The 17,963-nt window shown below is 45.6% G+C and overlaps 1 protein-coding gene across 1 annotated transcript in view; it reads left to right on the forward strand.

Annotated features, from left to right (window-relative positions):
* HDC (histidine decarboxylase) overlaps positions 1-17,963 on the forward strand; it is a 128,813-nt gene that overhangs the window by 55,228 nt on the left and 55,622 nt on the right. The window contains exons 5-9 of the mRNA XM_069624974.1: positions 5,672-5,806; positions 8,935-9,078; positions 11,827-11,893; positions 12,892-13,054; positions 13,434-13,524. Coding sequence (XP_069481075.1) covers positions 5,672-5,806; positions 8,935-9,078; positions 11,827-11,893; positions 12,892-13,054; positions 13,434-13,524 — 600 coding nt within the window. The remainder of the gene's footprint in view (positions 1-5,671; positions 5,807-8,934; positions 9,079-11,826; positions 11,894-12,891; positions 13,055-13,433; positions 13,525-17,963) is intronic.

Below are 17,963 nucleotides of genomic sequence, written 5' to 3' on the forward strand. Positions count from 1 at the left end.
CCGCGCCTTCGAGTCAATAGTCTAGGTTGTTCACCAGAACCGTTTACCTCTAAACCCGAATGTGCCCTAACCACAGATAATGACATCTACCTCCACTCCTGTTCCTACTAAGGTTGGCAAAGCTAGACAGTACTTTGACAATACTCAACAGTACTCAACAATACTAAACAATACTCCACAATACTCATTACCCTTCCCCACAACCCCAGTTGCTGTGTAGCTGGGGCAATACTTAACATTCTGTGGTTTGCTGATGCTGCTCGGCTACTGCATCCCCCAAAGCCGCCACTTCCCCTTCCTGGTCTGCTGGACGCCTCACAAACCTCGGGCAGGATATGCTTGAAGCTGGCTCCTGAAGGCCTTTCCACAGGCACGCGTTCCCCATCTTTCTCGAAATAAGCAAGGGTCCTGCAGCCTCTCAGGTTCTGTGGCGAGAGAGTCAGCTTCGTGCCGGGCTAGCGCAGCCAACCATCCTCTACTACAAACTTGTTGGGTGGTTCTCCCAGGTATGCCAGAGTATGGTTGGGGTCTGCCTCCCTTTGAGGGCCCAACACCCTCCCCAGAATAAATGGAGCACTCAGCCAATGGCAAGTTAGAAATGTGGTTTATTGCAAATAAAACCAACAGGGATCATTACAAGACAATGGGAATTCTCTGGTACGTCTCAGCTCTCCATGGTGTGCGGTCCAGTTTTTTACATGAGTGGCGTCATCACCTGGGTTCTTCCCCAGAAACCTATCATCACTAGGGATTGGGTATTGAGAGTACTATTACCTACAGAGGATCCCTATAGAGGTTATTCTACTGGTCCTTGCATATAAGGTGGCTGACCTGTCCCATCCCCAAAAACGATCTATTACATTGTTGCTGAGTAATGGGCTTAACATTGGTTCATACTCTTTTGCCATCAACCCCTGACTTTCTAAGCTGTGATTGATTAAGGCTGATCTCCCCAGGCCTGGGACTCGATTTGGTTCTCTGCCCGCTATGCACCTCTTCAAGGTGATGTTAATGATTATGTGTGTACTACCTTTGCCTATGAGAATACGCTCCTTACGTTGCAACACTTGTTGCCGTCTGCGCCTGACTTGCTGGTATCGGTTCTGCTTTCCCACCGCAGGTGAATGTCCATTGTCTCGTTTGGCTGTACCACGTGCTTAGGGACCACAAACTCGAGCTCTTCAGCTTGCATTTAGGAGGATTTGTTCAGTTTCTCTGCAGCTGGTCCCTTTGTCATCTGACGATCAGAATGTGTCTGCATATCTCTGACCTTGGCTGTGAGCCTGCTTCGTGTTCTGTGCAGCCTGAATAAGTTCTCCTTGTCTTCGGGATCCGTAGCTTTGGGCCTTCTGTAATTTTACTTAGTTGTCTAATATGATTTCTACATGTTCATGCTATTCCTAAATACTCTATATGTTAGTCACACATGGTCCTATCAGGTTCTATATGTATCCCTGTAGTCCCATAGGGTGGTTTGCGTTTAAGCATCTGCAAGCTTGCTCAGGATCTCTTGCGCCTTGCGGTTCTGCATTACTGCATTTGGCTAATGAAAAAACAATAAAAGCATTGACAGTATATATATGTATCTGTCCTCTAGCTTTAGAACTGTGTAAGCATGTTCTTCGTGTATGCAACTGCATGTCTGTGCAGTGAGGTGCAGGACTGTGAGTGTGCTTCATGACTAACACTGCTACATCGTGATGTCATTAGTGAAGTCCGCATCAGGGCTTCTTGATGCTTAGTCGAGACTGTACAGGTGTTTCTGTCCACAATCTCAGTTTCTTCTCCTATACCTGTGAAGACGTGTATTGTATTTAGTCTGTATGGGTGGCTGAGAGGGTACCTTTCAGTGTACTTGTCAATCATTGTACTCCGGATTCATCCCAATAAGATGGGTTGCTGCAAGCATTTCTGGCTCTTCGTTTCGTCATGAATCTGGGGTTGAGAAGGGGCATTCTTGGGACCCTCTCTTCAAGTATTGTAATTATCTTGATTGTATTGAGATCACGAAAGGACATTTTGGCGGGTTTAGAAACAAAATGTGCTGAGAAAAATGTATGTGAATCGAAAAAGATTTGAGTTACAATAATGCATTTGAAATTTTAGAAAATATTTTGTAAAATTACTTGAGCAACTGTTACTAAAAGAAGAGAAAAAGATAATTTTTGTATGATAGGATTGGGAAGAGCTATTCTCCCAAGTGGAGTGGGTCTAGGATCCTCTTTTTAAGAAAAGAGGAATTTAGATGTATTATATGATGGTAAGCAATTTTGGCCTAATTGCTATATCCCACACACACCTGAAGAACGTTTAATTTACACATCCCACACTTTGATTTCTTCTTAAGTTTTTTCAAAAGATTTTAGTGTGCACCCCCGTTAGTGTGAATCCATGTTGCAGGTGCACATCTTCTATCTCTGGTGTCCAGAGGCGTAGCCCGGAATGTTTAACAAGTGGGGCCTGAAGCTAATGTAGTTGGGCCCACCGCAGTGACATTAACATCTGTAAATGACCATGCAGCGCTGCTGAGGGGGCATTTACAGATTTTGGGTGGTCCTTACCCACTCAAGCCCTACCTTGTCTACGCCTATGCTGGTCTCTTATGTTGAAGGCCACCCTATTCGTTAGGTTGAAGTGATGTTAGTTTCAATACAAGTCACTAGTAAAGCTCACTGAATACATTGGTTGGCTAAACTAAAGCCCAGATCTGGGAAAATGATAGCCCAGATCTGGGAAAATGACAGCCCAGATCTGGGAAAATGATGGCCATGTTATCATAAGCCTGATAGCCATGAAATATATTCTGTGTAATTCGTTGTGTACAGGTTCTGTTGCTGCAGTTTGTAGTCCAGTTCGTTTCAATAGGAACCACTAGCGCCGCCATTTTAAGATCATTTCATAATCCAATTCCTGCTCAAATCTCTATAGCTATTGACCTAGGATATCTGACTAAATATAAACATCAACAAGCTGCCTAGTTTTGTATAGCAGTTGTCCGGAGACCTTCCGACAAGCCGTGATTATGGTGGGGGCCTGTGATGCCTTCACAAAAGCCTGGTTTATGGCAGAAGCCTGGGAGGTATTCAGGCAATCCTGGCCTATGGCGTTAGACTCCGAGGCCTTCAGGCAGGCCTGGTTTTAAAAGGCGGGCCTGAGAGACCTTAATGCAAGCCTGGTTTATGGCAGGAACCAAAGAGGCCTTCAGGCAAGCCTTTTTTATGGTGGGAACCTGGGAGGCCATCAGTCAAGCCTGGTTTATTGTGGGATCCTGGGAGGTCTTCAGGCAAACCTGGTTAATGGCGGGAGCATGAGAGGTCTTCTGGCAAGCCTGGTTTATGGCGGGAGCCTGGGAGGCCGTCAGGCAAGACTGGTTCATGGCGTGAGCCTGGGAGGCTGTCAGAAAAGCTTGGTTAATGGGAGGAACCAGGGAGGCCTTCAGGCAAGCCTGGTTTATGGCGTGAGCCTGGGAGGTTTATAGGGAAGCCTGGTTTATGGCGGGAACCTGAGAGGTCTTTAGGGAAGCCTGGTTTATGGCGGGAGCATGGGAGGCCGTCAGGCAAGCCTGGATTATTGCGGGAGCCTGAGAGGCAGCCAAGCAAGCCCTGTTTATGGCAGGATGTTGGGAGGGCTTCAGGCAAGCCAGGTGTATGGCTGGAGATTGGGAGGTCTTCAGGCAAACTTGGTTTATGGCAGGAGCCTGGGAGGCCATCAGGTTAGCCTGAATTATGTCAAGGGCCTGCACGTCATTGAGGCAAACCTGGTGTATGGTGGTGACCTGGGATGCCGTGAGGCAAGCCTGGTTTATGGTGGGAGATTGGGAGGTCTTCATGCAAGCCTGGTTTATGCCAGGAGCCTGGGAGGGCTTCAGGCAAGCCTGGATTATGGCAGGAGCCTGGGAGGCCTTCAGGCAAGGCTGATTTATGGCGGTCGCCTGGGAGATCGTCAGGTAAAGCTGAATTATGGCAGGAGCCTGCAAGTCATTCAGGTAAGCCTAGTTTATGGTGGCAGCCTGGGATCACTTTAGGCAAGCCTGATTTATGCAGGAGCCTGGGAGGCCTTAAGGAAAGCCTGGTTTATGGTGTGAGGCAGGGAGGCCTTCACTCAAGTTTGGCTAATTGCAGGAGCATGGGAGGCCTTCAGGGAAATTTGGCTTTTGGCGGAAGCTTGAGAGGCCTTCCACAAAGGCCGGTTTTTGGCAGAAGCCTGGGAGGTCTTCAGGTAAGCCTGGTTTATGGCTGGAGCCTGAGAGGTCTTCAGGCAAGCCTGGACTATGGCTGGACCCTGGGATGTCTGCAGGAAAGCCTGGATTATGGCGGGAGATTGGAAGGTTTTCAGGTAAGCCTGGTTTATGTTGGGAGCCTGGGAGGCATTTAGGTATGCCTAGCTTATGGCAGGAACCTGGGAGGCCTTCAGTCAAGCCTAGATTATGCAGGAGTCTGGGAGGTCTTCTGAAAGCCTTTTTTTTATGGTGGGAGCCTGAGAAGCCTTCAGGCCAGCTTGGTTTATGTCGGGGCCTCGAAGGTCTTCATGGAAGCCTGGTTTATGGCGGGAGCCTCGGAGGCCTTCAGGCAAGCCTGGTTTGGTTTATGGCAGGAGGCTGGGAGGCCATCAGGCAGGCCTGGTTTATGGTAGGACCCTGGGAGGTCTTCAGAGAAGACAGGTTTATGGCGGCAACCTGTGAGGCCTTTAGGGAAGCCTGGTTTAGGTGTACTACTTAAGGCTATCATGTTTGCTTGAATATGGATTATTAAGAACTAGAGATCTGGGTCAGCTGTAAGTTTTGGTCACTAAAAACCAGTCCCAACTGGTCCCTAGAAATACATGCAGCATTTTAGCTTGGTCAGGGCAGGCAGAACCAAGTGGAATACATATGTTTCTCCATGTGATAGTCATAGCAGACTCCCACAGTAAACCAGGTTTGCCTGAAGGCCTCATATGCTCCCACCATAAAAAAAAGGCTTGCCTGAAGACCTCCCAGACTCCTGCCATAATCCAGACTTGCCTGAAGACATCTCAGGCTCCCGATCATAGTCCAGGCTTGCCTGAAGGGACGGACACTGCATCCTTTGACCTCCCAGATGTGTTGCACTTCATCCCCGATCAGCACTAGCTAGCATAGTCAATGGTGAGGGAACATGGGATTTGTAGTCAAAAACATCTGTCGATGCACAGCATGTAGACCCCTGCAATAGAAAAGTAGTGAAATGCCCAACCAGGCAGACATGCCACTGTAGGTTGATTGTGCGCCACTTTCATGATTTATACACCTTTACAGTTATTACCTTGGGACAATGTAACTAGGTGAATGTGCTTTAAAATAAGCCACGAATGTCCCTGAGAGTGTGCCCTAGTTATTACCTAAGCAGTTGTTCACATACAAATACACACATCACAATTTGACTGGGTGTGCCACTATATTTCTGGTGTCCGGACTATTTTCTGTTTCATTTCTTCTGTGTGAATACGCACTTTGTAGGGACGTTAGATTCGAATGCATGCAGATACTTTTCCTGTGTGACATGCACATTCCTTCCTAAGCTCTCCTATAGTTCTCCCTTTTCATCTTGCACAAGCCATCGCATCCTTGAAAGTGTCTCCACAAGTCACGTAGGGCATTTGAAGGTGGGTGCCGACTGTACTATAGGATTAAATACTGAATCTTTCCTCACAGAGCACTGTCAGCGAATCGACATTAATCGCGTTGCTAGCAGCAAGGAAAAATATGATTTTGGAAATGAAGTTGCACGAGCCGGAGACTGACGAGTCGTCACTTAACTCTCGCCTCATCGCCTATGCATCTGATCAGGTAGGCTTATGGTCCAAATGTCAATCTTGAAATTCATATTTTAGTTGTGTAGTGATTTGTATTACAATTCCTCTGCATTTTGATTATGTTTTATTGTTGCACAAAATTTGCTTTTCTGCTTGGCCACCTTTAAACACAATGTTTAGAGATTTGGAACCAAGCAGCAGATCTTGACCGTACAGCTTCCGCATATAGAGTGCTGTGCTAGAGTGCACATGCCATTGCGGAAAATGCACCACCGCACGACAGTGAGGGATACTTTATAGGCTATGTGGGGCAGACCTACATTTTGAAAATGGAGACACCACAAAACTTCGTGGCTGAAAAACAATGGACCATTTGAAATTAAATAGTCTGTCTACCAGACTCTGGGGGGACAGAGGAAGATCAAAGCAATGTCTTCACATCTACTGACTCTGAGGGTAGCGCTGGTCCAGCACCTTACGTGGCCATAATCAGTGAACCTTATGAGCTGATTTTCCCAGATATTCCTGGAACTCAGCTTTAATGAAAGAATAGCTGTTGTTACTCTGGCTCATTCAGCTAGAGTTAATAAGGAACACTCTTTGCAGAATTGTTAGGTAATAAAGCCCTGAGCGGGCAGGGGGACAATAATCCGTGATTTGGGCAAAAGCGTTTGGTCATTAATGAATCATATATTTTTGGAAAATCGTAAGTAACCAGACAACGGACCACTCAGGCATGTCAAAACTCTGAAGACCAGAGTTTTTTTATGCTGCGAACCCAATCACTATCAGCATAATCAGCATCATCATAATCATCATCATAATCCTCATCATAATCAGCATCATTAAACTCATCATAATCACCATAATCATAATCAACATCATCATCTTCATAATCAGCATCAACATAATCATGATCATCATGATCATCATAATCATAATCAACATCATCCTCATAATCAGCATCAACATAATCAAGATCATCATAATCAGCATCATCATGATGATCAACATTATCATAAACAACAACATTATCATCATAATCTTGTTCCTCACTATGTTTTTTTAAAGCTCACCATTCACTAACCGAGTGATCCCTTTGCACTGTGACCAAAATGGAAGGGCAGAGTTTAACCTTTAAACTAAATACAGTTCCACACTTACATGCTACATGCACTGGCTGTCCCTGCCCCTACTCACCCTTAGTCCACCGGCCCCCTGCTATCACTCAGCCTGGACACTGGTGTCATCCAGTTCGTTCTGAGTCGAAGCATGATCTGTCTGCCAAGAGCTACATGCAGACGGTGGAAAGACGTGGTGAAAGGGTTGACCCCTAGAGAATCTCAAAGGAAAATATAACAAGCTGGAAAGAGATGAGGGGTGGGAAACCACTTGTTAGGGGTCTCAGAGGACTGACATGATCCGACACAGGATAGAGCCTCCAACACTGACTTCATAGAGTTGGTCTGGCAGGGCCCCATAATCATCAGTATCAGATTCCGCTGATCGGTGTGAAAAGGTCCAGCCGTTAATACCGCTGCGATCCCCTTCCCTTCTGCGATCCTCAGCTAGGGCAACCAGGATAGACTTGGTTCCTCTGAAGAGGAACAATCCTACTTGAAATGTATCCAGTGATTGATTTCCTTCAAGGGGGAATCTGAATCCATGCACTTTCCACACACTATTGAGTGGTTTCTGGTCTTTAATCGAGCAGGATCTCTAACCAAATATGCGTGTTTGCATTAGTCACGTTGTGTCATATTCAACACGCAAGTAATCTGGAGCAAATTCCATGTCAAGGAGCACTCCAAACGGACAATGCATGAGACGCCTAGTTGAGTCTGGAAGTGCAACACATGTTGCATGCCCTTCACAAAGCAGGACCTCCTTCGGGCAGCCTGAAACGTCTTTGCAGCGTTAAGAAGTAGACCTGAAAGTTGAACACTGTACTTGCCACGTCGCCAAGGACATTCAGGCCCTCAGGCACAGCAGGTCACCCTCACACCCAACAGTTGCCTTTGTTGCCTTAGCTACGACAAGCAGTGCAACAAAATGGGAGCAGATATTTTTATTTAATTCCAGTTTTGTTTCAAATGACATATTAGTCAAAGTTAATACATAAATGCAACATTTTCATTGCATAGATATATTGTTCACTCCTTTTAAAATGTAAACTAATAAGAGTGCACTTTCTTTCAATTTTGGCACTTACAAATAAAACAGGAATCAATTCAATCGAGCAGTAGAGGAACTAACGATGGCTTTGCTTGAGAAAGACCTCTGGAAGCAATTAAAATATCTTTATTGTATATCATAAAATACTTTACAGCACACAAATATATATGTAAAATAACATAATATCACATATTGGACAGTTAAATCTCTCCAATAGAAGTTAACACAACATCAACACATTATTCACAACAGTCTGATGTAGGGGCCTGACTGAGACCTCCTGCATAAGCAGGGTGAAACTCGCTATCTCCCCGCCATGGCCTTCCAGGCTCGCCACACAGAATGTCCAAAGGCAACCAGATGAGAATCAGAATTAAGCTCCCCCAACTAGACCAAGCTCATGTTTCTACTCCCCTCAGAAATCAAAAGTGGCTTGATACTCCTCTTCCTCAAAGTTTGCAATTGGGCCAAAGAACTAAGAAGTGGCTCATTGTTTCCAATGAGGTTCCGCCCCAGCTGCAAGCCATATGTGGAGGCTCACCACCCTCTCAGCGGCCCCTAATGAAATTCAGGGTAAAAAAAAAAAAACTGAAAGTAGTTTACTAACCTCACAGATAGGCAAATTTGTGGCCAGCTCAGACAAGTAGCATCGTTTTAGATAACTGAAGAGATCTGCTGAAAATAAGGTGATAACAACAGATGCACTTTCAGGCAGACACATTTAGGAATAGGACAGAGTCTAGTGATGGGCAACTCATGTACAGTTTGGTGTAAGGCCGAGTTTCATTTATTTGTGTAAACTGGTACCAGTAAGTCCGTTTCGCACAGTTCAACCTCTCAGCCAACACCCAGTTATGCCCCGGGCGGTTATTGCTATTGCTGATAATGTACCATTTAGAAGTATCCCGTTTTCTATTGTTTGTTTTGAATCTGTCCTTCCTACCTTTTGTACTTTCTACTCATCAATGTATGTTTCTGGGCACCCAGGCGCATTCATCTGTGGAAAAGGCCAGCTTGATCTCTCTCGTGAAAGTGCGCTTCCTCCCTGTGGACGAAAGCTTCTCCCTGCGAGGCGACACCCTACGCCAAGCCATCGAGGAGGACCGAAAACGAGGCCTCATGCCCGTCTTTGTAAGATATACTCGAACAACATTGCCCCCAATTCCAAGTATTTCATACAGGGTCCTGCATATTCGTGCATGCAAAAAGGCATTAATGAGAATATAGATCAAATCCAAGAAGGCTTTAAAAAAAGAAAAAGTGTGCAGCAAACAACAGAATAGATTTTCCACAACGTGTAACTCACGTGGATAATGGTTGCAGTAAGCTGTATCTCTCTGTCCCTTAAAAGTTCTTCCAATAGTTGACACACTTGAATTAGACTGTGAAATGTCAACCACCTGTACATTGACTGTGTAAATAAAGGTATTGCCTTCAAAGTCGATTCCTAAATGTTGACCTATTTAATATTCTTCCGTATGCCTCCCTCCTTTCCTGCTATGCTCATGTTTTCTGCTTGTTTATGATGTGTAGATCCCTGTATCCTCTTTCCGCCATCCACTCCTATCTCTCGTCCTTATCTAGACAATGCTCATTCAGAGGACCTGCACCCCCAGACACCACACTTCCACACTGTTTGCCCCAGTCAAGTAATGATTCTGGTTCTTGTCCCATTTTTTCCCCACTGTATTCCTCCCACCCCCATTGCCACTCACCACTGCTCTTCAACTTGCTGCCCTTCAAAGCCTGTAGGTGGCACCTGCATGTCACCCTGCCACTAAAAGACCCAGTTAATTTAAGACACTCAGGGCCTGATTCATGGAATTACTTGCACGGGCAATAGGGAACTTGCGCGTCAGGCTGCGTGTGAAATCCCGTTTGTCGATTCATGAAATTGAATGCGCTGTACTTTTCCAGGACTTGCGCGGGGTTTGCGCAGGCTCGGCACATCTCCGTGAGCCGTTGAGCCCCTGGTGCGAGATACCACGCCAATCGTGGGTGTGGCTTGCGCAGAGGGCTGGGAAGGGGGCGGAACACAGAAAATCGGGAAGAACATGCAGTCCCTCGCACACACACAATTGCGCCAGACAACACGTATCAATAGAACCACCCGTGCAGCCTCTCAGCAGAGAAATGGCCAAGCAAATCCCTCGATCTCTATGCCACGCGAAGGCAGGCGTAAAGGCACTAACGCAATGGAATCGCAGCACGGAGGTGGGTTTACATGTCGGATTTAGGGATGCTTGTACACAAACGGGTTCCGATCTGACTTGGGGGTGCGTATACTCAGTGTAGCAGGGTGCAGGAACGGTTTACGGGGTTTGCGCACAGTTTCTCTGAGTTTTACCCGATTACGAAGTATCTTACGCATGTTGTCTGGGTGCAGGCAAGAGTTATGGTGGACCTTGTGCAGGGTCCCCGAGATGCAGGCCTGCTTGCGGGGGACCCACACACTGTTTGAAGGGTGCGTGTATTCGCACCCGGGGAGCATGCAAAGATAGCTGTTTTGGTTGTTTATGCTTTGCGTGGGGGCATGTCAGGGGCGTTCCAGACGAATACAGTTAGTTTGCGCAGTAAATTCCATGAATATGCGGGTGCACATTTTTTATTCTAAGCGAAGGCTTGCGCAGTGTCATTCACAGCACGCGGCAATTGCAGGAGAATTGCACACTTTTGCATGAATCAGGCCCTCAGTGTTGTTTTAGGCTTTTTAACATTTCATAAAGTTTTTGCTATTTTTTTATTAACTGAATAGCTTCTCTAGTCGAAATCTTTTTTGGCGAGACTGCTTTGATTTTTACCTCCTAAAATTACTAAACATTTTAATACAGTTCCTCAAATAAGTGCCTTGTGCCATATACATTATGACGAGTTGTTAAATCATTGATCAACATGGAACTCAGTTGCAGCAAAATGAACAAAGCAGGGATTTTGCAGCAGTTTCCTCATTTTACGGCCATCCTCCAAAGGCAGCCCTCTTGGGAGCTCCAGCATAAAACCATAAATAAGAGGACAATGAGGAATGCTGGTCTCTACCATGAGCCTCCTGAGGTCTGCAAGACCTGTTGTCTCACTGACCGAGGTCCCAATCAGAAGAAAAGGAAGTAGAATGCACTTTGTGAATATGACCCACGCAGTAGCCATCCTCGCCAGACAGACCCCTGGAGATGCTACAATGTTGCCCAAACACCTGCCCAGCCTATGTATTCTTTTGGCGATGCCAGGGTGGCGTAGGTTCATACACAATCTGTACTAACATCAGACACAGTGGTGGCAGTTCCTCCTCCTTCATGCCAACATTATCTATTGCATTTGGGAGTCATTAGTCCAGTCCTGGTTTTAGATTTGCATTCTGAGACCTGTAATACTGGATTTCCCCTTAATAAAGCCAGGACTGCAGGTCCCTGAAGCAAAGTTAAAACCAGTACTGGACTAGCGTCTTGCAAATGGAGTGCATAATGTTGGCATGTCTGCCTCCTGCACAATAAGCATGGCTCTTGGGTGGGCGTGTCCCTCGAGATGTTCACAAGTCTTTTCCTCCCCCATGGCCTAGGCATCAAAACAACACATTCTGGGGAGATGGGGTGGGAGAGAAACATTTGTTTTTCTTGTGGGAGCACTATACCGTTGGATGATATTTGGTTATTTTTGGACAAATTACTATAATTATTTAATTTCTGTATATATGATTCTTGTTCATTTTTCACTAAGATACATATTAAAATGATGTTTTCTGATAGTATGTTTCAGCAATGTACATACTGGACTCTTTAACATTGTCCACAGGGACCATCTTTTGTTAAGTTCATAGTGTTATAGGCCTTGAACATTAGCCTTACGCTGGTTCATAACATTTCACGTAATTCTTCATTTCTTTAGGTATGTGCAACTTTGGGTACAACTGGCGTCTGTGCCTTTGACTGCCTGACAGAACTGGGGCCAATTTGTAAGTAGAATTATTCACAAATGTGCTTTTTTTGTAGTCTTAACCTGATTGAGCTATGAAGGGCCTGATTTGCAGAATGTTTTCCTATGGGATTGCGCCATTATAAAACGCTTCTGTGAATCAGGCCCTAAATTCAGTAATAAAAGGAGGTTTATTATGAACTCCAATCTTAGGGTTGTATGTGATATTTCCGCATTTTAAAGACCGAACACAAAAAAGGCCTGCTGTGCCTGTATTAATCCACTGACTTACCCGTTCAGCGTTAAGTTGATAACATTTTGTTAACAGTGTAATCAGCTAAAATGAACTGAAAATAACAAGGAACAGCTCAGTTGACTATCGCTGTTGTGCTGGCCATCATTCAAGATGAAAAATCCATGAATATAACTAACCATGTCTAGAGAGTGTAAAAAAGGAATTGTGGCACAGTGACATATGTTCCCCCAAAGCACAAGGGTTTAGCAAGTGCTTAGCAGCTGGAAATGTTGCAAGTGCCTTTCATCGATCAACAGAGATACAGTCAAAACAACCCCTGGGTCTCTCCCTAGGCCCAAGCCTCCGGAACCCCTTAGCCGCCTGTCTTGTTGGACCTTCTGTTTCGCTAAAGGGGCATGTGATGCCTGCTGGTGGCCCTACAGTGATCTTGCACACAAGGATCTGTGAGATCCCTCTTGGATGAGGATCTGCAAGGGATTGCTCTCTGCTAAGACCATCCTGATAGCTGGCTACACTTGCTCTGCTGGGAATGCGTATTCTTACACATGCACTATGCGAGCTTCTAGCAACGCTGTGCTCATTGGGCAGAACAGGAACTGGCCATTTTGTGATATGACATAATATAGAGGTCGCTGTCCAACCATTTCACGCTCAGCCAATCCTTGCAAAATTCACCATCAACAAATACTCATCATGGTGGAATACTAGTTGGCAAAATAATTTGGTTCAGTTTCGGAAAAAAATTTGAATGAATATGAATTCTGCTGTTTTTCTAATGATAGGCGCCAGTGAAGGTCTGTGGCTTCATATTGACGCGGCCTATGCAGGAACTGCTTTCCTGTGCCCGGAATTCAGGCAGTTCCTGAAAGGAGTTGAGCATGCCGACTCTTTCACCTTCAATCCTTCCAAGTGGATGATGGTTCACTTCGACTGCACAGCATTCTGGTGAGAGCCATGTGAAAAGCTAAGAAGTACCGCGGTGCAGGAAGTATGGTCTGCCCGCTTCCACGTCCCTGTCCCTTCACTGCCTGCCCCCTCTCTTAACCCGACCAGCTTCCTCTAAGGGCGTCCTCCCTCTTCATTCCCCTTTCCGGTTTCCCGCTCTCACACTGGAGGGTTGTTCCCCCGTGCACACCGCAAACTCCCAAACCCTCCTTTCCCGTTCACATGCTCTTGGCACACCTCCACAACACGCCCCTAGCTGCCCCCTCCACACCCACTTCCTACCCACCTCATGAGCCCCAGCTGAGGAAAAGGCATTGCGGTAAAGAAAGACATACCAGTTTATAAGCAAAACTCACCCATTTTTTATACATTTGTACAGGGTCAGAGATAAATATAAGCTACAACAAACCTTCACGGTCAACCCCATCTACCTACGGCATGCCAATTCAGGAGCCGCCACCGATTACATGGTAAGCCATTTTGGTGTGTCTGCGTCTGTTTGCATGTGTGTTTGCCATTCTTCTATGTGGCAGAAGCCAACATATGTCCCTGTGGCTGCATGCTCTGTGTAGCCATGATCAGCAGTTACATCCAAGACGATCAACTTACAGGTACAGCGTAGGGTGTCTAGGTCTACGAATGCCATCAGTCAGGTGTAGAATATTACATCAACCTACTTGTGTGGTGGGGAGAGAAGCCACTGCCTATATCAGGGCGCTACAGTAGGGAATGAACCATATGGTTTTCAGTCCATTCCTGAAGGTCTGTAGCAAGAGAATCTAAGACGGCAGGGTAGTGAGTTCCATAGCGGGGGGGGGGGGGGGTCTAGGTGCACGCTCAGGGGCCTAGCACTCGTGGCACCTTGAGCGTGAGGTATCGCCAGCATTATGATGTAGAGTGATATTACCTGTATAGTGGACTTCCATTTGGAGATTGAACATCATTGGGCAAAGGATAGTACCTTGGGGGGGAGGGGCGGAATGGAATCAGATCCCTTGATGCCATAAATTGCCCCTGCGGCTGGGCTGAATTCTAGACATTCTGGAGACATTTATTTCGTAAGGCGAGAGGGCAGCATAGATCGCTTTGGCATAGTGTAGCCTAAAGTTTATAAGGCCACTGCTGACCAGCACTACCCTTTGAAGTGTCTAAAGGATGACAGGAAAAGTCTATTTCAACTCGTGTGTGTGTGTGGGGGGAGGGGGGGGGTTAACAGCTCCATGTGGGTCATTTAGGCTAAGATTACCTTCTCAAAGTACACCATGTTTTTATCTTTTCAGAGTACATGGCCAGATCGCACAAGATAAGGGGTGGGAGAGGGGGCGAGAGCAAGGGCCTCTGTGTGTCCCTTCGCCGCCAGGGCAGCTGTGCCATCAAACTGGATCGATCCGCGATGAAGACCATCCAAGAAAGGCAGGCGGGGAGGCGGGATCTAGACATACCCACTTGGACATGCCTTTTTCCTTTTTGAGAGGCAAAGTACGTACCAGCTGAGTACCATGTTTCTGCGCTCATACGAGAATGGAGCATAGCATAGGTTTTGCCTTTGCCCTTCCACTCCAAAACAGTGAAATATGTTGGTTTCCTTTTCAACTGTGAAATTACACTGAAAACCCAGATAAGCTATGTGGCTTATTTCTGTTATTTGCATTTTCGGGTTCTGCGGAACGTCGCCCCCTTTTCAGTTTGGCTATTAGGTGATACTTTAGCACCACCTGTAAACTGAAACTATTTAATTAGAGCACGCATAGGGAGAAATGGCATATCAGGAGGGACACAAAGCCTATAGGTGTTGTTTGGTTATTTGCCCACCAATTGACTACGCATGGCCATGCTAATCCCTATGGCCATTTCCTCCCAGTTCCTGCGCCAACCCGCCCAAAACACCTCCTCATGGGAACTCTTTGAGGTCGCTTTAATCAAGCCTCACCATTACCCTGCACTGGAAGTGCCTAGCAGTGTTTTCAAAAGCAGTCTTTTGACAGTTAATGACGTAATTTGAGTTGTAAACCCGCTATTGGTGTAATACAAATTGTAACCAGGTCTGCCATCAGCCACTCGGTTTATAGCACTATACGTGTCCTTCACTGAAGTCCTGTTAAAAACAAGCACTGGCAAAGCCAGCAGTTTTGGCTTGTGTATAAGTATTAGGTATTTGCCAGGCACTGCTATTAAATGCTCAGGTACTCACACCATTTTGAACCTGCTACCGTCAATAGCCAGATAATACCACTATGGCATTGCCAATGCTTGTTTTCCATTGATGCAATGAAAGCTAGGGTGACTGCTGCTGCGACTTCCCTTTTAAACTTTGGGAACACCATATATCTGGGACACCCTAATTATTGTTTATATCATCACCAAATAATTCAGAATACAGCTGCCCACCTAACAGCGGGAGTTGGAAAGAAAGAGACTGTGCGCAAACACTTGAAGGGTCTTTCCTGGCTTCTAGAGGCCTATCCAATCTACTTCTAGGTACTCCATCGAGTTCCTGCATCTTTATAGAACACGGGCACTGCCTTTCTCAAGGTGACAATCCTCAGATCTCTTCTCTTTCCGCAATTCCAACCTTCTACTCGTAACCTGGGCAATGTTGCCTGTTTTAAATAATCCAGAAGCGGCCGTCGCTGCTTCTCTTTTCTGGCTCCAAAGCTGTGGAAATCATTATCTGGAGACGTCCAATCATGCCGCAAACATTTACTGTTTCTTCTATATCTGAGCTGCTGCTTCACTCTCAGACGGCCAGTCTGCAGACAGACTGGCCGTCCGTGTCTCTCTCTTTCTTTCTCTCTCTCTCTCTCCCCCAAAATTCCGAACCACAGACCCTTCATTGAGTATTTGCTGTGGATAAAAACAAACTGCGAGTACACCAGTGAACAGCAGAGGGCTCACTCGGGTTGGATTAATGATTGCTGATAAATTATTGTCACTTTTAAGAAACATTTAGAATAGAAGCAGAAGCAATTCAATTGAATGCCCTTTTTTGTTTTTGAATCAGAAATTACAGCTTAGTTTCCAAACACTACTAAAATCAATAACAGTACCAAAAAGCAGCTAATAGTGTCTGTTAAGGAATAAGTGTGCCCTCTAAAAAGTGAGGGCATCAAGAGGCGGTTCACAGTGAGCGATATACAAGAGCACTTATCTGGTCCCCAGGTAGGTGAATGCAGAAAGGTAGCGCGCTAATGTGCCGTCAGGACCGGCCCTACAATTTGCGAGGTCCTGGGCAGCATAAGATGGTCGGGGACCCCTTTATATCCATAAATGGTGACATCAGTGATATTACAGAAAATTATATCACAGAATGAGTCTTTAATACGCAAAGGTATCATGGGAAGTTACATTAAAACATGTTGCCATGAGTAAGACAGGAATCAAACACACTGTGACCGCCAGTATATGAATTATCCCTGTTAACATTTACCTATGTGGCAAGATGAGGAGTGAGGCTTTATTTTGCAGTTTCAGACCATGTGAGCTGAACACCTTGTAGAGACTTCTAATTTTGGCAGACAAGGCATAGTGAGCTATAGGGACTTGCCAGAGAGCACACACTGTGGTTAAGTGGAGAAGCTGGGATTTGAGACCAGTCTGCAATTCAGGCACTTCAGCAAATCTCTTCACAGATGTAATTTGTAGAAATATTATTTGCAAAAGGTATTTTTGAAAATGTGGGTTGAAAACACCATCTGACTGTGGGAGGTATTGCAAAGATATGGTCATTGTGATTTGCTAATTGAAGCTAACTGCTGTTGTTCTCAGTACTGTCACAATTGTTTTTTATTTTTGTGTATATATTTGGCCATATTGTCAAAACTTGCACTATGCTTTTCTTTCAAAAGCTACAGGTCATGATTACTATGACTGTCAAAAGAATTGAACTCTAAGCAGGTTCCAAGTATGCCACGCCAGGGCAGACTTTTGGCCTGGGTGTGACAGGGCAGGTTGCATATACGGCAGGATTGCCTTATAATGCGATAGAACATATTTACCTGGGTGGCTCGAGGCAGCGAGAGTAAGCAATTTCGCAGGTCTTTAAACAAACCTTAACAAAATTAACAGAGCTCATCAATATACACACAACAGCTGAGTACACAGGGGCAGAGGGTGCAGTTGCACCCATTCTCCTTGAACAAAGGGGCAGGTGTGCCATTGTGTCCCTGTAGATATTCTACAAGCTATTTGCATGGGGCAACAAAAGGTACAAATAAATCCAGATTGAGTACTGCGCGCCTATAAATCACTGGGTGCGGCAGGATTTCTCACTCTTCTCCTGCTGGATTCAGGCTTGGTGACCTATGCATCTTGCAAAATTATTAAGTGCTGCTCACTTCAAATTGAGAGAAGGGAGCCTCATCAATGTACCCCCTGAGCCTTCATTGGAGGGGGCGAGCAGGCCAAGACTGTTGGGTAGGGTGCAGGAATTAAAGGGGGAAGCAGGGGATCATATAGCAGAATGTCGCAATGGCAACGGAGCAGGTTAGGTGACAGTTGCTGAGATGTTATGTGTGTACCTTCCTGTAAATCATATGGCTTTTTTCCTTTTGCTGCTGCAAAATGTGCTGTTAAATGTGGTTTTTCGACCTTGGGATGAATACAGCTCCCTTGCTTCACACAGTGTGGGAACGTCTGCCCCCATAGCGAAAATCAAAAGCTGGCGCCTATGCATATACACACAGTAAGTGTACATATCTTAAAGTGGAATATACATGTTTGGTTCAATTGACATTTCCCCCTAGAAGAAAGTGCACAAGACATAAGAGCAATGGCATTTAAAAACAAATTAATCAACACCAGAAAAATGACCTTAGAGGGGAGATTTTCCAGTAAGTACGTCGGCAAAGTGTGAAAGGTGCCCCCCTTTTGATCCCAGCAATCTATAGTGAAATATTCCTGGGTTAAACAA

This window comes from Ambystoma mexicanum, chromosome 11, assembly GCF_040938575.1.
Source record: "Ambystoma mexicanum isolate Mex_15411 chromosome 11, UKY_AmexF1_1, whole genome shotgun sequence".
Classification (NCBI taxonomy): domain Eukaryota; kingdom Metazoa; phylum Chordata; class Amphibia; order Caudata; family Ambystomatidae; genus Ambystoma; species Ambystoma mexicanum.